Source organism: Zerene cesonia, chromosome 19, assembly GCF_012273895.1.
Source record: "Zerene cesonia ecotype Mississippi chromosome 19, Zerene_cesonia_1.1, whole genome shotgun sequence".
In the NCBI taxonomy this organism is placed as follows: Eukaryota; Metazoa; Arthropoda; class Insecta; order Lepidoptera; family Pieridae; genus Zerene; species Zerene cesonia.
This window is the reverse complement of record NC_052120.1, coordinates 5,247,350-5,268,520: the sequence shown is the minus strand read 5'-3', so window position 1 is coordinate 5,268,520 and position 21,171 is coordinate 5,247,350. Positions and strand designations below refer to the sequence as shown.

The following is a 21,171-nucleotide window of genomic DNA, read 5'->3' as shown; positions in this document are numbered from 1 at the left end:
TAAATATGTACTATAAATTCATTCTCTATTCATGACTTCATTTTGTGATAACTCATCATATAATATATGTATATTATATATATGTAAAGATCATGAAGATAATTTAATAACACATTCAGATTTAATTAACTTTCGGTTCTTTGAAATCATAGTCATTTCATGTTTATATATAAAATATAACAACAAACAACAAAGTTTAAGCAAAGTGATTATTAATTAAAACAAAAAAAAAATTCAACTCTTTAAATGTAATTATTAAACGACATACAAGAATAATTATCATGTATAAATAATTCTTAATATTAACTTATAATAATTTAATTAACAAACTTCATATTAAACCACATTGCTTAACGTTAATTTAGTGTTTAAATCACTTTCACTTTCTATCTTAATGTCCTTGCTGAAAGCTTTCCTTAATAACATGTTGATAGCAGCTTCCTCTGAAATAGAAATACAATAAATTGGTAAACATAACGGAAATAAAATAGAGAGAAAAAATTGAATCAATTTGCTTGTTGATAACTAAATAAGTGAAAGTATACATTACCTGTAACTTGAATAGCAAGAAGTTGATGAACGATATGTCTAGCAGTGACCTTAAATAAGTCTCTGTTATCAATTTTCTTCTTTTTATAGTAAGGCATCAATAACTTAACAACTAATCCCGCCACATCGACCTTTTCGCTTTTCTGTTTTTTCTCTTCTTTATGTTTTCTTTCGTGTTTTACAGATATATCTATTCTATGTTTGTGTTCTTTATGCTTGTGATGCTTCTTGGATATTTCAGACTTGTGATTCAGTTCTTTTTCTTTCCTGTGAGCTTTTGTTAGAACTTCTGAGACATGCTTTTCTTTTTCTGGCTGGGTTTCTCTTGGTTTTTCAGTAATATCCCCATTATCTGTAGGCGACTTCCTTCTATGCTTAAATTTGTGTTTATCGGAAGAGTTTTGAGAGGAGCCCAGAGCTATTTGTGATGCAGGCTCATTGGAGTTACTCTGTTTTATTATCTCTGAATCTTCTTTTACTTCTGCTTTAATTTCAGGTTCAGGTTTCATTTCTGCAAACTGTTGCAATTCTTTCAAAACTTTATCAGCCTCTACACTTAACTTGTATGCTTCACTTAGAGATTTATCATCTAAATCTATTTTCTCACATTGCTCCATACTAACATTTGCCAAATCTATTTCATTATCTTCTTTGCTTTTATTAATATCTTTATCACCCACGAGCTTCAGTGTCGTGTCTTGATCAGTAGATTTCTCAACCTTGTTTTTGGAAGATTTTTCTGGAGCATTTGATACAGATATTTCATCAATAACTAATTCCTTCTCTGAGTTAGTACCACTAGACGAACGTTTCCTATCTTTTTTTTCAGATTCAGATTTGCTACGATGTCGCGAATGTTTTGATTTTTCGTCCTTATGTTTATGCTTGTGCTTTTCTTTATGTTTATCTTTTACAACTTTAGATTTTTTATGTTTATGCGAATCTAAATCGAAATCACTCTCATCCGAAGATTCGCCAAATAAAGCTTTTATTTTTCTTTTTGACGGGACAATCCCTTTTTTAGGGGATTTTGATGTAGTTTCATCATTGCTTTTGCTTGTTTCATCAATGTTCATCGTGTCGTTATTTGTGCTTTTACTTGGAACTCCTTGCAAAGTTATATTTATAACGAAGGTTTTTGATTGTATATTGCTAGATTTTCTATTTATTGGAGATTCAGTCGCGGGATTTTCGTCAATTTTTAATGTACAATCATTATCATCACTATCCAGTGCATTATCATCAGTATTGTCAAGTTTAAGCGTAGAGTCCAAGGGATCTGGTTTTATGTTTTCGTCTATTACAAGACCACAATCGTCTTCGCTGTTGCTTGAACTTAAGTCGGGAGATTCTTGTGATGGTTTTGAGGTGAAGAAATTATTAAGTTTGGTTTGAGTAAGTGGATCTTTTTTGAAAGAATTTGCTTTTCTTTTTGTTTCTTTATCAGCTTTTGAGAGTTCTCTTGCTTCATTTTTCACCTCAATTTGTCCTGAAATTTTACAAAAAAAAAATTAATGTTTTCAAAATTACCAATAGTGAACTGCCTAATTAGTGTACTGATATATTACAAACCACTTTCTAATTGAGCTGCTGTTACGAAACCGTGTGCCTTTTGCGACTCTTCCCGCTTTTTCTTCTCAAATTCTTTGACAAATTCGACAAGTGTTTCTTTTTTCTTAGGTTCAAAATCTTTGAGATACGGGTACAGTTGATCTTTTGATGCTTTCACATTCGAAATCTAAAACATTATATAATATTATATTATGAACATAAAAAAATTAAATATCTTACCAATTATATAATATAATACATAAAAAATTAAATATCTTACCAATTTAGTTAAAGCCCGCCGATATAAGCTTATCACAGTACTGTTAGAAAACGCATCATACTCCAATTCCACTGCACACTGTTCCACATCATTCTTAGATAATGTTCGTGTCGGTTCGTCGACACCTTTTAATGCTGATAAGTTTTCGTTTAAGGCATTCTTTAATAGAGAAAGATAGTTCTCTCTAGTAGCCACTGTTAGGCCATTCACCTGCAAAATTAGAGTCTAGTGTTCATAAAGCATCAAAATGGGAAATAGCCTCAATCAGGATCTTGCAAATTGAACCCATAAATTATTAATAGTTATCATTTTGTTTGGCTATAGGATGTTCAAGGAAAAATACCTTTGTGCTTGTGCTATCTGCAGCTTTACATTTTGAATGTTTTGCGGATTCTGTTTCATCATTATTCCTTCTGTCTTTCTCTATGCTTTTCTTTCGTTGAGCAAATTCTTTTAAAATTAGAGATCTCGTTTCTTCTGCAACTCTACGTCTGCTGCTTTCTCCATCAGACTCATCGCCTCCGTCACCATAGTATGACTCTATTTCTCTGCATAAAAAAAACAACAAATGAATAAAAAAATGCTATAATTAAGTTTAATAAATCGCGTAATAAATATCTGGCTTTCACGTCATTGACATACTTTACTGGTCTTATAATCGCCTACTAAATGTAGTCATTTTGTGACTACAATTAATAGACAGTGTTGCTTAAAATAATCGTCTAAATTAACACCTTAAACGCTGAAGGTAATGTTCAAAGTCTATTGTATGCGCTAACAAGAAAACTCTGCCTAATTTATACATAGGCAAAAACATATTTTTTAGTTGTTTCTATAATTATTTTCATTATTTATTTATAGTCTGTGTTAAATAGGTTTCCAATAATACTTTAACAATAAAGTACCATACCGCAAATAAAAGCTAATGAAAAAACAACTCAACAAATAATCAATCTCCAACTTTTTAATTAGCCACTAGCAGCTCAATTCTTCCCTACCCATATAGTTCCGACAAGTCATCCTGCAATTCTCCACTCGACAACTGTTTAAGACACAAGCTCACCTGTTCTGGCCGTCCCGGCCCTGCCCATACAGTTCCGACGAGTCATCCTGCAATTCAAAAGCATAAGCTCACCTCTTCTGCCCGTCCCGGCCCTGCCCGTACAGGTCGGAGGAGTCGTCCTGCGCGACGAAGCCCGCGCGGTGCAGCGTGGCGCTCATGGCGCGGCGCATGTGCTGCTCGAGGCGGCGGCGCACGGCGCGCGCGTCGGCGCACGCGTCGCAGCGCCCCGCGCACCGCGGCACCTCCTCGCCGAAGTACTCGGCGAACGTCTTGTGCCGGCACCTGGCGGGACCGATACCAGCTCGAAATATTCATTTTGTTCAACTAGACTTCGTTTTAAAGCACATTTGAATCGTCATAATACAGAAAGGTATTAATTTACCGCCTTCTTTAATATGAGTGTACTACAAAAGTTTTGTGCCAGCCTTTATTTTATAGCTGGTTTTTTATGCATCAATGTAGAGCGAAAGTATGTTGCCATCTCATGTCATTTAAAACTTTTTTGATTATGTTTTTTTCCAAATTGTTCAGGCTTTTATCAAGTAAATAACTGGCATCACTTTCTTGCAATCCTATCATACTTCCAATCTATTTCTATTTTTTTATAACCTATTTACTAAAGAAAACATAGAAAAATTATATTTGTAGTCACATAGATATAAAATTTGTTATAACAGTAAAAATTATGACAAATTGTATAAAAATGTTATATTTTATAAAATAAACATGAATTACCCAACATCTTCACAGTATTTCACCATAATCTCAAAACTCTTATAAGAATTTTTGCAGCGTTGTTTCTGCTCAGGAGTTTTGGCGCGCGCTATTTCAGATTTCAGCAAAAAATCCACAGCATTCCGTTCACTTCGGCAGTAGTATATTCTACAAAATGCTGGCTTACCATCTCTACCAGCCCTACCAGATTCCTGAAATTAGAAATAATTTAAAATCTTGTAATTCTATGAAGCAAGTACAAGTTTAATAAAATACAAATCAAATAAATCATGACACTTACATGACATGAAGATCATCATAAATTTGGCTAATAATCCAGACTTTGCATAAGTTTTATTATACTTTATTACTTACTTGATAATAAGCGGCAACATTTTGTGGCAAGCCCCAGTGAACAACAGCCCGGACAGTTGCCTTATCTACACCCATACCAAATGATACTGTTGCACAAACACATGGGAATTCTCCATTGAACCATTGTTCTTGTACTGATACTCTCTCTGATCCTTTCAGCCCTAAAATATGTGCACAATAACACAAAATTGCCAATGAACCTTCCCTAATGTAAAAATTTAAAAAGACAAGTTTTATTACTATGTGACACAGTTGGAAATATCTTGCATAATAGAATTTATATATTTTGTTAATTTATTCACATATAATTGGAATATTTCAACACAAAGTATGACAAAGTAAAACACTATTTGTACCTCCATGATAAGCCAAAGCCTTCATCCCTTTGCCACAAAGCATTCTAGCTATATCTTCAGTTTGTTCACGAGTTCTGCAATAAACAATGGCAGCATTTTTGTCTTTCTGTAAAAAAATTAACACAGTTTTTAATTCCTAAACAAGTGAAACTAGTTGTACCATAAAGTAGCAACTAGTCATAAGCAGGAAAAATGTGTTGTAATGGAAAATTAGCTTTTATTGAAACATATAAAATCATAAATATATAAAAGGCATTTTAAGGCATACTCACTGGCTTAACATTGTCTTCATCTTTCAAGCATTTTTTCAAAAACTCAGCGAGATCAGTAATTTCATCTTCAATACAATTCTGATAAACAACATCATAAAACAAATTTCGCCGAAAACTGGGTGTTTTGAATTGTGCAACTGGGTGTAATAACTTTAGATTTTCCATTATGTCTTTAGTTACTTCTGCACTAGCCGTGGCTGTGAGAGCTACCCAAGGAATAGTTTTAAATTTTTCTCTCAAATTACCCAATTTCAAATAATCTGGTCGGAAATCATGGCCCCACTCACTCACACAGTGTGCTTCATCAACTACTATGTATGACACTTTTTTATACTTGACTAGATGTTCTATGAGTGATTTGAATGTTCCTGTAGCTGCTTGTTCTGGAGTTACATATAAAAACCTAGTGTTAGGTTTCATAGAACGAAGATCATTCAAAACTCTCTCTCTGTCTTTAGTTGTCATTTTAGAATTGATAGATTCTGCTGAAATTTTCAATCTAGTCAAGTGGTCAATCTGATCTTTTATCAGAGCAAGTAGTGGAGAAAAAACTATTGCTACTTTATTATCTTGTAACATTGCAGGTAATTGAAAGCACAGAGATTTACCAGAACCAGTTGGCATAGAAACATATACATCATGAACACCTAAAAAAACATACAAAAATATTTAAATATGTTTATTGTGACTTATTTAAAATAATTACTTCAGCAGTGTAAACTTTCAGGTAAAATAGCTTTAATATAAAAACAGTTCATGTATAATCAGCCTTACAAAAGTATTTTTTCAAGATTGGTAGCACTGTTTTGATACAGTAACAACTTGGGATAAATGACAAACGATAATCGTATTTTTAGGATAATTGCTATTAATGACACTTAATTTTTATAGTTACCTCGGGCGATTGCTCTCACAGCTCTCTCCTGCAGTTCACTTTTGAATTTCTTATGACCAAAACATTGGAAAAGTTTCTCCGTTACGTTATCCATGACGCTGGTGACTATTTACAGGTGCGCACTTTTTAATTTACCGTAAATCTATTTTGTTTGACACTTAAACACATAATTATAACATTAATTTTATGCTTTTATCGAAAAATGTTTCTGAAATAATATTTTAAAAACAACCTCGAAATAAAAATACTCAATGTCTTTGACATTTTGCGTTTATCAACTTGTCATATATTCCGTTCTATTTCTGTATCTGTCAAAATAAGTTTAGAAATTCATTCCAGACAAGTACTGCCAACATTATTTACATTTCGCGCCAATTTTTATTTGTTCAAATAATTAATCTATGTAAGTCGAGACTAGTATTTAATACTTATTCGGTAGACTGCTAATGTGATTGATTGTGTTATCACTGTTATTTCTTTTACTATGAAGCCGTTTACGAGGCAAAATAAATTTAATGTACAAGGGCTGATTAGCATATTTTAATGTTTTATTTGGGCACTTTTAAAATAAAGAGTAATCAATACATTATATTACTCGTTCTTCATGATAAATAAAAAGCAAATGTTTGTATTGCAGGTTTTCTAACAATATAATTAAACTACATTAATTTTATCGTTAAAATGAGTAAGCGGAAAGCTCCTTCAAGCTGTAATAATTTAAATGCAGATTTTTGCGAATTTTTGTCCGAGCTAGCAGAATACGAGAAAAATGTGAGTCGAAATATACATAAATACAACGCTTATAGAAAAGCGGCTAGCGTTCTAGCAACGCATGAAAAAAGAATCCAATCTGGGGACGAAGCAAAAAAATTAAACGGCATTGGGGAAAAAATTGCGCAGAAAATTGATGAATTTTTACATACAGGAAAATTGAGAAAGCTCGAAAATATACACAATGATGAAAATGCTCAAGCTATAAGTTTACTTACCCGAATCTCTGGTATAGGTCCTGTCAAAGCTTCAGAACTAGTTAGAAGTGGAATTAAAACGATAGAAGATTTACAAAAACAACAGGACAAATTGACACATCATCAACTGATTGGTCTAAAGTATGTTACGGATTAAATAATAAATGATATAAAAAAATATATGCTCTAAAAATATTCTTTTAGCTTAATAAAACTATGGACCATTCTCATTCCAGATTCTTTGAAGATTTTGAAAAGAAGATACCACGTACTGAAATTGAAGAGTTTGAAATCAAAATAAAAAATATTATTTCTATTTTGGATCCAGATTTTACAATAACAATATGCGGAAGCTATAGGTATGTTATAGGTATAGGTATATATGATTGTTTTATATATTATCTAATATAAGATGAATGCGGTAAATCGCGCATATACTTCATTATTATTTTTCTCATAATATTTCTTAAAAACAAAAGAAATACATCTACACACTGCATCACTTTAAAAAAAACCTTGTTATTCCAAATTGGTATTGGTGATGACAAAGGCATAATTGCAATAGCTAGATATTTAAATTGAATTGATATTTGTAATTGTTGAATAATTTTTATATTTTATATTATATATAAATATTGTTACTTGTTAACAGACGAGGTAAATTAGAGAGTGGTGATATAGATGCTCTGATAACACATCCATCACTTAATACAACACAAAACTCAAAGAAACAGGGTGAAATTCTACTTAATAAAGTTACTGACGCTTTACAAGGACTTATAATCGATACAATTTCAAAAGGAGATACAAAATTTATGGTAATTGAATGTTTCACTCAGAATTGAGCTAAATAGTACTTAAAAATAATAGTCATGTTTTTTAAGGGTGTGTGCAGATTGTCTGCTCAATATCCAGCAAGACGTTTAGATATAAGGCTGATTCCACATGAGCAATATTTTTGTGCAGTACTCTACTTTACTGGAAGCGACGTTTTTAACAAACAAATGCGCGCCCATGCTTTAGAAAAGGGATTTACGCTAAATGAATATTCTCTGAGACCTATTGGAAGCACTGGTAGCTTAATTTTTTTTTTAAACTAATAATCGTTCTTTAATGTCATAAAATATCATTTAATATTATGTTGTTCTTATTACAGGCGTACCGGGCGAGAGCGTTCCTATTACATCGGAAGAAGATATCTTTGATTATATTGATTATCCATACAAAAAACCAGAAGACCGAAACATGTAAATGAAATATAAAACGCATTTTTTCAATCAAGTATTCCATTTATTATTTAAAAAATATACCTTTTATTTTTATCACAAATTTCGATTTATAATTTATTTATTATCTGTTCTAATAACAATATCTATTAATTACTTTTATACTGAACACGTATCATTTTCGATGTAGAAATAATGAATTTTGATTAAAATCTTTTAAACGCAAGTGATAAGTACATTTGGAAAAATGTAAAAATCATACAACTACTCTTTCGTAGATTAGATGCATTTAAGAGCGGTATTCCATTTGCGACAGAAAACAACGTGATTTCGTTTTTTCCCAAGAGTAATATCGTAATGATTTTGGTAGATTGTTATTCAGATTATTACGATTATGGAAAGATGAAGTCTCGATCTAGTGCCTAACTAAAATAATAACTGTTATTTAAAATTAGAATTGTGCAATTTTGACCAAAATTGCATGAACGGGATGAAACGCGCGTGTAAGTTGGAATACGCGCCCTTAAATCTGAAAAAATATTGAAATATAGCAAGTTGGCATAAGTTTTCTTAATCTAGTGACTAGGGTCACCATTGTTTTATCATCTTTGAATAAAACAGTTGGATTAAACTTGGAATGTATATTTTTCACTAACCTAAGCCATTTAAATATTTTTTCGAAGTTTAAACTGATCTCTTAATCCTTACATTTGGTTTCAGACTTTATGCCCAGGATACATACAGCAGTCTATTTTCGTAAACTATGTTGTTGGCTTCTGACCTGGTTTGACACATGCTAGTTCTGTTAAAACTAGGATAGTTTATTATAGCTAGTGGTAGTAAAGTAACCTAGTGTATACAGAACTAGTATGTATTATTTAGTAGTATTAAGTAATGTATTGACATATATGTTTTTGGGTGAAATCAATAATTATTATTCAAAAGGATTGCATCCGAATAAAAAAAAAAAACATTATTCGACTGTAGTTTCTTTGAAAATGGTGCCTATACGAACTAAAAGATTTAGATGTAATGATGTAAAGATTTTAAAGAATACATGTTTACGTCTCTATTTCTCTCAACCTAGCTTGCAAATTATCTTTCTAGCTAAGTAGCTTAGAAATAAAGCTAGTTCTGTCTACACGAAGCTATTAGTACTAATTTGCTAGTTTACTATCAAAAGCCATTATAATATGTAATAATATCTATATTATAGTAAAAATATTCATATTGGCAATTTTTTAAATATTTGGTGCAATCTTATTTGTAAAAATATTAACGTTATATTATTCAAACAAATTTATGCATAATAATTGATAATTAAATTTAACAAGCTTTTTGTAACATTGCGCTTTCAATTGACGTAATTAAGAGCATAAGCATTATAATTATATAATCGTCTATATCACAAATATCAACTTTGTTACTACTTAACCATAAGATTGTCTCAAAATACATCTCTTTTCTGTATAATTGATGGAACTTATAACAGATTTTAATTAATAACATGTATTATAAATTTGATATATTATGATTGAGATAATGTCTGACCAAAATCGGTCATTCTTGCGTATTTGTTCGCAGTTAGTTTATTTAGTTCGTTGGACTCAAACATAGGTATTTACTAAAGCAGACACTTTGGTAATCTCATCAGTACAGTTTTTCATATTTTGACATGTTTTCTGTACGATTAACTCAACGGAATTTGACCAACACTTTACAGGAACCTTAACTATGTCATTATAAGTTATCCATAAATCAAACCTTAATAACTAGGTATAAGGCTACTCTCACTGAGGATACCCTAAATTGATTAATATAAAAAAGTTTTTGACAATTGACAAGTAATTCTTTAAAAAATTAATACAACTTTCTATAATACAAAATCTTTTCATATAACAGTAATATAGTGAGTGTTATATAACATTTTTTTGGAGTAATAGATACACATATAACAGACTATATTGTAAGAATTTAAAAATTTTCGAGTTACGGACTTCTTTTTCGCAGTTTTCTTTTTTTAATGGATGATTATACAATAATATCATCTTCTACAATATTAGATTACATATGTTCATCGGGGTGTACTAGCTTATAGAGATACGACGTAGGATCGGAAAGTGCGTCATCTGGATCCCGGAGTTCCACAACTTGTCCTGCAGAGAGAACTAAAACTCGAGAACTTTCTAGAATGCCTGTGAGTCTATGGGCCACGAACAGCACTGTGCTGCCAACAAATGAGCAGCGGATAGTGTCTAGAATCACCCTCTCCGTTTCTTGATCAAGGTTTGCAGTTGCTTCGTCAACGAGGAGTATCTGTAATTATTTATTTTCATTAAAGTTTTAATTTAAACACTAATTGTGATACAAAGAAATAGTCCATTAAAACATTTGATTGATCACTATTTATATTACTATACTAAATCATTGACCTCGGCATTTTCCTAAATGAACCTAAAGAAACGTCAAATTAATAATCATAGCCGTGAAAAAACTTAAATATTCAAGAATGTAAGAATATAATATGCTATCCTCTACTTATTCTAGTGTCTATGCTAAATTGATTTATAGAGACATACCTTAGCACGTTGAAGCAAAGCTCTCACTAAGCACAGGAGCTGTTTGTGTCCTCTGGATAGGTTATCTGCATATGAAGCAAGTCCCCCCTTGGCCAGCACTAATTCTGTAGCACTACACGCGTCAAGGGCACGCCATATCTCTTCATCCAAGTATTGTTGCAAGGGATCGATGTTCTCGCGAATGGTACCCGAGAATATGAATGGCTCTTGCGGTATTATACCAATGCGCGACCTAGAATATAGATACAATATTATATGTTACTAGCTGACTCGGCAAACGCTGTTCTGCTTTACTCTTAACATAGGGGTATAAAAAATTAGATGTTGGCCGATTCTCAGACCTTCCCAATATGCACCAAAAATGTCATGAGAATCGGTCCATCGTTTCGGAGGAGTATGACAACTAAAATTGTGACACGTGAATTTTATATATAAGATAGAATTGATAGATTTACAAACAATTTTAGATATCTCTTTTTTTCAAGAATGTTGCTAAGAAGTGTATATGTAATATATTTCTTTTGAGCGCTGTCGCGGTGCGCTAGTATAGTATTTATCAAGTGCGGCTCATCACGCTGAGCCGCTCGCCCGCGTGTACCGTGTGTACCGTGTGTGCCGGGCGCACCGGGTGTGGCGTGTGCGCAAGGCGCGTACCTCAGCGAGTGCAGGTGCAGCGACGCCACGTCCACGTCGTCGATGAGCACGCGGCCGCCGGAGCAGGGCGCGAGGCGCAGCAGCGCGCGCAGCAGCGAGCTCTTGCCCGCGCCCGTGCGGCCCACCACGCCGAGCCGCTCGCCCGGGTGGCTGCAGAACGACACGCCACGGAGTGCCCCGCTCGCGTTGCTGCCGTTCTCGCTGAGTGACAATAATAATAACAATTTATAAACTATATTATACCATTGATTTTGAGGTTTTATGCGTTTTTGGCGGCATCCAATGTTACTTTAGGAATAAATATAACCATTTTTAATAAAACAACAAAAATTGCATAAAATATTGTCAAAACGTCGACAACTAAAGTTACATGAATAAAGGAGTCAGTTTGGCTATGTCTATAATAAATTGTTTATTTCAGACTCAAAGATAAATACACAATGCAAGATATATGTTCGTAAAATAACAAAAAATGATGTCAGTAAACACATATAGAAGAAATTGCAAAGATTTTCGAGGAATAAAATACGTAACTTTAGCTAATAAAAATTAAAAAAAGAATACATACTGATAATTGACATTATATTAGAAATTTTTAAAAAGGAAATCTTACCTATAGTTCAAATAGACGTCTTCAAAACTCACAACTCCATGCGACGGCCAGCCATACGGTGGTAAATCCCCATCTATTTCTTCACATTTAACCTATTAATCAGGATAGAAATTAAACTATGAATTACAAATTACATTTTTTATTTGTACTATGGCCGATAAAGACCCCTTTTTAAAAATTAATACATTGAGATCTCATGGTAAACACCAGCTTGCAAAAAAAAAACGAATCATAAAAATCGGCCCACCCAGTAAAAAAAATGCTATGTATTTTATACAGTCATAAATACAAAAAGTACGGTCGAATGGATAACTTACTCTTTAGAATTTAAAGACTTTTTAACGGATATTAATCGCGATTTATTCATTATATTATTAACCCGACGTTTCGAACACTTTACAGAGAGCGCGGTCACGGGGAGACTGGAATAATATAAAGAATAAATCGCGTTTGAAATCCGTTAAAAAGTCTTTAATTTCTAAATGTACAATACTCGCGTCAAATCAAACACAATAAAATTCTATAGCCTCCTCTTTATTATAAAGTCGGTTGATAAAGAACTCACTTGTCGAATGTATTCTCCGAGACGCTCCACAGCAATCATTTCTCGTTCGGTTTCTGTGAACGAATTCAGCACAGCACCGAGCATCGACGTCATGGATAAGGCGTATGATATGGCAAGACCAACCAAACCTGTTAAATAATTAATTTCAGTGGATTGTGTAATTACTTAGAAGACTTTATTAAATGGAGTTTAAACAAATTATAAATAATATGCGGCATTGACTATAAACTATGAAAATTGTTACCAGCGCTCTTATAGTAGACTGTTAAACTTCAATTAAATTATATCCTAGCAGACCGAGGCCTTACACAATAAATTAAATATGGTTCTTACACATTACTCATTATCCACCGGAGCACGGTGGCTTTCCATCAGTGTATATTCTAAGGTATACATCTAATCGAACACCAATCATTAAAACACTAATCGTATTCTCAAAGATATAAGGTCCAGATTTACCAGGTTGGCCGTGTGGGTGGCGTCCTCCAGCACGAGCACCGCTACACAAAAAGCGATCGTATATCCTAATGTATAAGGTAAAGTTTACCCGGGTTAGCCGCGTGCGTGGCGCGCTGCAGCACGGCCAGCAGCGCGGCGGCGGCGAGCGCGGCGGCGGCGGCGGCCTGCAGGCGCAGCGCGAGCCACTGCGCCGCCGCGCCGCCGCATAGCGCCGCGCGCTGCCAGCGCTCCACCAGCTCCTCGCCGCGCGCGCACCACGCCTCCACCGCGCCCAGCCCGCGCACGCACGTCTGACCTGCACGACGCACGTACGGAACTCAGTTAACTCGTTATTTGGGGTTTTCGAGCGTTTGTCTATACGCGATTATGATATGTTTATTTATAAATTAAGACTTTAACGAATAAAAAAAAGAAGGAGGATAGTCTATATTATGTGACACAATTTCCAAAATAATGACTTAACTAGAAATTTTGAGTTGAATAAGTTACGAAAGATCTTTGCCAAACAATGAAATAAAACAAAAATAAATACTATAATAATGATAACGCAAAATTTATTCAAATGAGAAAATTAATTCATAAACCCCACCTTCAAGAGTATCGTTAAAGTGTACGTACACCGGTGACAACGCGACGCTTTGGAGACGTTTTAACTGACGAGATGTAATTCTATAACGTCCCTGCAACCTACACAGTAATTAACATTTATTATATTGCAATACTTCTGCAGCATATTACAGCGTATAATCTTAACATAATACTCTTTTTCTATATATTTTTGTATGTTAGCGGCTTTTTAATCTTTCTTAAGCAGCTAATTGCTTTACATAACAGTCAGACGTTAAACAATAATGTCGTAGTTGTCTAACAATATTTTTTCAAAATAAAAATTGTTGTCCTCCTGTTTAAAATTTATATTGTTTGAACAGTTTAATTGCATGTTCATTTTATTTTTCTATCAATTATTTGTTCTCAAACTAAAATAAAATTTTATATATGATATAGATGAAAGTACATTTAAGACATAACATGCTACTTAAAACAAGGAACGAGGAATTTTTTAGGATATAAACGGAGAAAACGGATAAAAACATTAAATGCATTATCAAGTTTAAGAACTTCTTACCTATAGTAAATAATGGACATAGGTATAATCCCGACGAATAACCATGGAAGACCGTAAATAGTCACTGCTATTGCACCTAAAACGTACAAAGATATTGTGAATGTATTTCATCGCATTGTGAGTATTCGGGAGTACATTAACATTATTTACGTACCTATGAGGGCAAATACTTGTGCCAACAAAATATTTAATATAAATGGCAAGGAATCGTCTGCTGTGTATGTATCCGAAGAAAATCTATTTATTATTCGTCCTGTCGGTGTTACGTCGAAAAATTTTACATTTGCCTAAAACATTTAACATCATTATTTTCCGCTATCACACGAATTGATAGAAGATATTTGAACGGCACTTATAACGTACAGACCAATATATTTATATTATAATAAACGCTTCTTATTATGAATAAAAATATCAAATACCTTGACTATAATTTCTAAAAGAGCTTTATGTATTTTCGATGCCGCCTTCACGCCTCCGTACGCAAATAGGAACGCTCTCATTACTGTAAACACCAAATTAATTCCCGCCAATGCGAAATACATCAGCAAATAATAATTATCCGTGTACGTCAAGGGCAGAGTTAGGGGTTGCTGTTCCACTAGTGGTATCTGCTTCACGGTATTAGTTATGTTACTGTGACCATCCAAATTGTGTATAACTGATAACGACACGTTGAGCAATGTATGAACGAATTGATCTACAGCATTAAAACCATGATCCAACGCCGTAGTATTCTCGTGAAAGTTGTCAATCTCCAACGTAGTCGAATTTTTTGTTCTGTCCTTGATCCAGAAGGTCAGCCAAAGGAATGTGAAGTTCTGCGATAGCTGCATCAATATTAGAGATATGATGATGCAAAGTACAAGAAATGATCCAACCGATCGTAGATACATTCCGATCACCCACCATCCTACCGTTCCTATTGACATTGTCTCCTAGAACAGATTTGAAAGATATTTAATAAGTTTTTAAAAATAATATTAGTCGTACATTACATACAACCAAACTCACAATCACCTAATTTCGTCAAACAATATCCGAGCGGCCTTGTATAAAATTTTCTTTTAAATTAACACCTAATTTTATGGAGTAACGTTATTGTATCGCTCATTTGAAAACTCTACCAAAAAGACGCAAAAGTATATTATAACTTGGGACAATTTCCGAGCTTGATTTTGAGTTTAGCTGTTTGTTATCAATGCAGCAATATAAATAATACAAATTACTGTCTTTTAAGTACTTGTTATAGTATTATATCGATTATATCAGGTAATATTACGAGTACTTACATCATTTTCTAAGCTGTTTCTGCTAACATTGTCATCTTCTATCTCTTTCGGCAGTGTCTCAGCTGGCGGCGGTGATTCCTCTCCTATAGATTCTGTCTCACTTGGTAAAAATTCCTCTATTTCATTTAATACTGTTTCCGGTGTACCTGATAAGCGATTATTTTATCATATAAGTAAAAAATACACTAATCAAATGTAATGTGAATAAATTTCACAATATAATTCTCTCCCTCCTTCCTTCGGCCATCCCAAAAATATTTAGTTTTAGTTAGCACTGATCAATCAATTCACCGATTCCCGATAAATTCAAAGTCGATAAAGCAGTTTTATGGATTATCCATAACAAACATAAAACTTTTCCAGATAATAAATATTTCATATTTTTACCGACAGCACGCACGCATCCGTCCTCTAACAAAACAACCCGTTGCGTGCGCGCAAGGTGTCGCGGCGAGTGGGTCACGAGTATTCGCGCGGTGTGACGTAACAAGCCCAGAATACACTTCTGCATAATGTGCTGAGCCACTGTCGAGTCTAATCCCGATAGAACGTCGTCCAAGAGATACACTGAAAAACATAAATAAACATCGAAGTATGTATTAACAAATTGATTGTTCAACTAGATGCGTCCCCCAGTTACACCAGCGTAAATCTTCGGTAATAAAGTTCTTGTTTTGAAACGCAATTTTCCTATGGAAATATTGTAAAAAAGTAACCCAGTTATTACTCATTTCATCAGCTATCTGCCAGTGAAATTCCCGTCAAATTCGGCCCATTCGTTTTCGAGATTAGCCGGAACAATCAACAGACAAAAATTGTAAAAAATGTTACTTTGGTATGTACCGTACGTAGAAAAAAAACGGTTATTTCAATATAACAAACAGACACTGCAATTTCATTTATATGAATGGGTATAAATAATTTAGGCGGCATTATAATACTTGATAATTTTAGCTGAACGTTTTAAACATTTGATTCTTGATTAAATGATATTTATTTATATCGAACATAATCTTGGAAGCCTTTCAAAATGTTTGTACACATGAAGCGATAAAACACAACTTAAAGGATTACATAGAAACGTAACCCCAGACGATTCAATTACCCGACATGCATGGTGTTTAACGGAAAATTTTCTAGGTAGTACTATATAGTATAGTCTTAGTTAATTGATTTCATCGTACAAAAATCACGCAAATATACATATTTCATTATGATATGACATTTTCATTTAGATGCGTGGGTAAAAAACGCGTTACGCCTTTGCAATATAACGTTACCGTGTTTTCAATAATAGAATATTCATAATCCATTTATAAGTATTGGAAATTACACTTTATAATGTTTTAATTTACTCAATAAACAATAGTTAAAAAAAAACTAAAAAACACGCTTTGACAAAAATCATATTTTGCAAATTAAAAAATGGAATAATTTTATCAAATTAGTGTATTGTCATCGGTCCTCAATAAATCTACAAAGTTTGAACGAAATCTGGCCGTTTAAAGTGGGTCAAAATCGCGCCCAAAGAAGTCGGTTACAAACAAACATACAAACAAACATACAGGTGAAGCTAATAAAAAGCGTGTAAAAACGGTTGAATTGATATTTAAAATGACATGACTCTAGCTGAATTACCATAGTAATTGCTAAAGTATTATTGCTCAGCATAAGTAACGAAGTACGTTAGTAAAGATTTAAAGGTATTGAGAATTATGATGAGGTCATGACGTCAGGCAATTAAAGTTATTACATTTGTCTTAATATTAACAAGTCAATTAAACATAGGACTTTGCTCCTTATTTAACACAGACAGCATTCATCAATTATTCTTGTAGAGTTACAATTTGCACTGTTTTTGTAGGTGTATCTTATGTTATCCTACTAACATCATAAGCCCGGGAGTTTATAAATATGGATGGGTTTGTAACTCTATCACGCGAAAACAGTAACTAATCGCATCTTATAAATTTTAGTACACAGATAGATTATACTCTGGATTAGCACATAGCCTACTTTTTGTACGGATACCACGCGAGTGATGCCGCGGGTTACAGCTGGTATTAAATAATCCCAACTCATATTATAATTGCGAAAGTATCTGAGGTTCTCTGTCTGTGTCTTCTTCCCGCCTAAGCCACTGAAGCGATTTAGATTAAATTTGGCACAAATAAAGTTTGAGGCCTAAGAACAAAGGATACATATTGCATTAATTCCACGTAATCCGGAACTATATTGATTTTCCATTGATAACACAGGCGATGCCGCGGGCTAAAAGGTTGTGAAGTAGATAAATTCCGAGACACTTGACTATCGTCAATAACCTCGATGAAGTTTGTATTACTTTGCATTTTTGAATTTGAGAGGCAGGATTCTAATGACATATATACATAATGGATTACAGTTATTAAAAATCTACTAAAAAGGAATAAAAATAGTAATACAAGATTTTTCATTATTTAGACATTGATATCGTAATACCTCGTTTGTCCTGATAGACTGCGCGTGCTAAAGCGATGCGTGCACGCTGGCCACCGCTCAACGTACAACCCCCTTCGCCGACATACGCATTCCATCCCAGCTGGTTGAGATCCTCTATAAATTAGGTAAAATTTATCCTTTTCTTTTTGTTGTTGTATTTCATATCTCATATGTATATGCAAAACTTTTGCATACCTCAATTTTCATTGAACTTCAGTCATGAGAACATTCTCATTCAAATCCCAATGGGAATTACTTTAATAACTTTATAAGGTCAATTTTAAAGATTTGAATCTGTACCTGAACGTTACATGTTTACGTTTTAAATTTTTTACAGGAAACGATTAAGTTTTTTTGATGAATTCAACCCTTTCATTTTAAAAATAAATAACTTTAAATTATTATGTATGATCAGGCTTTTTAGAAGGATATAGGTATTTTATCTAGAATACTAAACAAAACACCTAGAGAGTGACAGATACAGAATGGAATAAGGTATATGAAGCGCAAGCCATAACGTGTTCAATGTTCATGCATTATAGAACACCACTAACACAAACATGAACGCATAACCTAATATAATTGCAGCCAAACGAAAGAATGTGTAACTGATATAAAGTGGGTAAATCTCATATGCGTAATACCTGTGAGGGCGCACGCGTCCACGACCGCGCGGAACTTGGTCTCGTCGTACGGCTTCCCGAATAGGATGTTGTCGCGAATCGTGCCGCGGACCATCCACGGCTGTTGGGACGCGTAACCGAAACCTAATTCGTTGTGTTGCTATTAATTTTACTAGTTTTTTTTGTATAGGAGGATGGGTACATATTCCTGCCATTCTTGCTCGGTGGCTATATAAATATGTAACGGAATTACTCTTTCAATTAAAAAAAAGTCGTGAAAGTATGAAAGTCAGAAAAATATCGGCCTCACAATATTACCTACACATAAGCCGCTTATAATACCTATTTAAATGCGGATTATTGTTAGCCTAGGTTTGATTTTCCTAGTCTAGACGGGGGTTTTCCGAGCACCATTCATTTTTATTTATTGATAAACCCTTATTATCCCACTTAGACAAACTTGTATTTTGTAATAAACACTTACTTTTTTGAATTAGTAATCTTCTAAAAAAACAAATACTCAATTTAATCTATCATTAATTCATTAGGAATTATTAAGATGGAAAAAATATAAAGTCATTTTATATGAAAACATACTGTTTAAGTTATCGGGAACTTGTATCTCGCCACTAAATTTGACCATATCACCCATAATAGCAAGCAACAGTGACGTCTTTCCACTGCCAACTGGTCCGGCTATACCCAGAAATTCCTCTTGGCCTATTTCTAAGGAAATATCCTTTAACATAAATAACTCTTCTGTAATAAGATCAGTCGAAGAAACCGAATCTCGCCTTTGTGTAACACGTTTGGACAATTTCTTTTTCGATTTCCCCTTATTTTTCTTGGGCTTCGTTTGTATCTTTCTTTTATTTGATGCTTTAGTCCATTTAAAGGTCGCATTTTTGAATATTATTACTTTATCTTCGTCGCAATTTTTATTGAGTTTTCCGTAAAATAGCTCGGGATCCATGTCATTTAACTAGAATTAAAAAAACAAAATTGTTTCGATACGTTTAGGACTATACGATTGGACATTAAAGCGTTTATATATATTTTTATATACTTACATCAAGAAGTTTTTGAATGCGCTTAATGGATACCCATGCTTCAGTAAGTCCATTTAAAACCCAAGGAAAAGCATTTAGAGGTGCAATTAACATATTGATTAAGGCGACAGTTGTAAATACCTGATAACAGAAACGTAAATTTATTTAAAGGATGAATGAACATTTTTAAAAATTACTAAGGATAAATTGTTTACAACAACTAAGCAATGAGCGCTGCGTAAACAAGCTGTTCCCTTATAATGCCGGTCACTCACATTCGTGCGAACTCCCAAACCCAGAAGTGTAAGTCAGCACTAAGCACACAATTGAGTGACCAGGGTAATTGCATTATGTAATTCAATATTCTTTGAATGTGCCTTCGACATGTTACGACATGTTACTCGTTAACATTTGTCTATCTGTAGTATAGGTATAAATATGAGATTATGACTGTCAATTTTTTCTTATTTATGTTTATAAAATGAATTATTACAATCTTGAACTACAGTAAACATTGCAAAGCGCATTACGTAGGTAATAAGTTAAATTAGTTATCAGCGATTCATTCAAAGCTATCGTCTCATTTACAAGGGGAATCCCTATATAAGTGAGTCAAATTATTATTCATAAATGTTACGACAGTTATTAATAGTTTTATGTACATCTATAAAAATTCTAATTTATACATATCTAGTGCCAATTTTTCACCAAATCACATTTTACTTTATGGTAGATTAATGTCGAAATAATTAATGACGTCGCCAAATGCGTAAACATTACATAATTCGAATCAAATTAAAATATGCTAAACAAGACATTAGATAATCTAAAATCAATCTTAATTCTCAAGGTTCAAATTAATAAGGTTATCTCAACAATCAAAATGCTTGGTCCGAGTGGTCAGAGGTAATTAATAAAAATAATTCATGAATAACGACCAAAAAACACACTTTCGCATTTACAATTATAAGGATTACAAATGTCACATACAGTAGGCGCAGTGAGCGGTTGCCCTCGCAGTGCGTGCGTGCCCAGCGTTAATGCTGCAACTAATACTGGGGTTGTTGCCCAAAGTACAACGCATATAGCGTCCAAATACTTTCGACCACGGAGATATCGTAGTTCTTCAGTACGAGCGTCTAAAAAGAAACTATTTAAAAATATGTTCATTCTTACTCATAAGAAATACGAAAAGCTACGAACTGCAAATAGGCCTGGACTTTTCAGCGGATCGGGATCACTCTTATGTTCATAACATAGATATAAATGATTTTAGAAATAGATCTCGAAATTAACTTTATATTCATATTAGACAGTGGACGAAATATTTGAACTTCGTAAGATATCGTGAGATGTTAAAATTACATTATAGAAGGAAAGATAACTTAAAATATTATCATGAAATTTAACAATCTACTATATAAAAATAAGTCGGGTTTTCCTTCCTGACGCTATAACTCCAGAACGCACGAACCGATTTC

General features: G+C 33.5%; 3 protein-coding genes across 5 annotated transcripts in view; 1 reads left to right on the top strand and 2 right to left on the bottom strand.

Moving 5' to 3' along the window:
* Positions 1–228: 228 nt before the first annotated feature.
* On the bottom strand, positions 229–6,362 carry LOC119834190 (ATP-dependent DNA helicase Q5). 2 transcript variants are annotated; one of them, XM_038358501.1, is made up of 12 exons: positions 6,288–6,351; positions 6,056–6,212; positions 5,161–5,807; positions 4,889–4,994; positions 4,533–4,693; positions 4,179–4,369; positions 3,516–3,725; positions 2,724–2,928; positions 2,381–2,590; positions 2,122–2,287; positions 551–2,038; positions 229–443 (listed from the first exon to the last, which is right to left on the bottom strand). In XM_038358501.1, exons 2-12 carry the CDS (start codon positions 6,147–6,149, stop codon positions 337–339), a joined length of 3,585 nt encoding a protein of 1,194 aa, XP_038214429.1. In that variant the 5' UTR covers positions 6,150–6,212; positions 6,288–6,351; the 3' UTR covers positions 229–336. The 2 variants fall into 2 exon arrangements, with proteins under 2 accessions (XP_038214429.1, XP_038214428.1); XM_038358500.1 differs by having other exon boundaries at positions 6,056–6,362.
* LOC119834191 (DNA polymerase beta-like) lies at positions 6,033–8,667 on the top strand. 2 transcript variants are annotated; one of them, XM_038358503.1, is made up of 6 exons: positions 6,033–6,170; positions 6,693–7,164; positions 7,260–7,382; positions 7,676–7,841; positions 7,908–8,097; positions 8,180–8,667. In XM_038358503.1, the coding sequence occupies exons 2-6, from the start codon at positions 6,737–6,739 to the stop codon at positions 8,272–8,274; spliced, it is 1,002 nt and encodes a 333-aa protein (XP_038214431.1). In that variant the 5' UTR covers positions 6,033–6,170; positions 6,693–6,736; the 3' UTR covers positions 8,275–8,667. The 2 variants fall into 2 exon arrangements, with proteins under 2 accessions (XP_038214431.1, XP_038214432.1); XM_038358504.1 differs by lacking the exon at positions 7,908–8,097 and having other exon boundaries at positions 8,180–8,288.
* A 917-nt stretch (positions 8,668–9,584) lies between these two features.
* LOC119834454 (multidrug resistance-associated protein 7) overlaps positions 9,585–21,171 on the bottom strand; it is a 14,131-nt gene continuing 2,544 nt past the window's right edge. The window contains exons 7-23 of the mRNA XM_038358818.1: positions 20,681–20,829; positions 19,712–19,831; positions 19,239–19,623; positions 18,663–18,785; positions 18,019–18,132; positions 15,925–16,104; positions 15,538–15,683; positions 14,668–15,183; positions 14,400–14,532; positions 14,246–14,321; positions 13,709–13,806; positions 13,208–13,414; positions 12,661–12,788; positions 12,096–12,187; positions 11,483–11,683; positions 10,829–11,060; positions 9,585–10,565 (exon numbers count right to left, since the gene is read on the bottom strand). Of these exons, the coding sequence (XP_038214746.1) occupies positions 10,314–10,565; positions 10,829–11,060; positions 11,483–11,683; positions 12,096–12,187; positions 12,661–12,788; positions 13,208–13,414; positions 13,709–13,806; positions 14,246–14,321; positions 14,400–14,532; positions 14,668–15,183; positions 15,538–15,683; positions 15,925–16,104; positions 18,019–18,132; positions 18,663–18,785; positions 19,239–19,623; positions 19,712–19,831; positions 20,681–20,829 (3,152 nt within the window). The 3' untranslated portion in view covers positions 9,585–10,313. The remainder of the gene's footprint in view (positions 10,566–10,828; positions 11,061–11,482; positions 11,684–12,095; positions 12,188–12,660; positions 12,789–13,207; positions 13,415–13,708; positions 13,807–14,245; positions 14,322–14,399; positions 14,533–14,667; positions 15,184–15,537; positions 15,684–15,924; positions 16,105–18,018; positions 18,133–18,662; positions 18,786–19,238; positions 19,624–19,711; positions 19,832–20,680; positions 20,830–21,171) is intronic.

Bases quoted from the DNA above. Each gene is read 5' to 3' on its own strand.
- LOC119834191 (XM_038358503.1), top strand. From the start codon at position 6,737: ATGAGTAAGCGGAAAGCTCCTTCAAGCTGTAATAATTTAAATGCAGAT. The intron at 7,383-7,675 runs GTATGTTATAGG...ACTTGTTAACAG, and splicing joins ACAATATGCGGAAGCTATAG to ACGAGGTAAATTAGAGAGTG. The intron at 8,098-8,179 runs GTAGCTTAATTT...TTCTTATTACAG, and splicing joins GAGACCTATTGGAAGCACTG to GCGTACCGGGCGAGAGCGTT.
- LOC119834190 (XM_038358500.1), bottom strand. From the start codon at position 6,149: ATGGATAACGTAACGGAGAAACTTTTCCAATGTTTTGGTCATAAGAAA. The intron at 4,370-4,532 runs GTAAGTAATAAA...TTCTAATTTCAG, and splicing joins ATGTTGCCGCTTATTATCAA to GAATCTGGTAGGGCTGGTAG. The intron at 3,726-4,178 runs GTAATTCATGTT...CGGTCCCGCCAG, and splicing joins AAATACTGTGAAGATGTTGG to GTGCCGGCACAAGACGTTCG.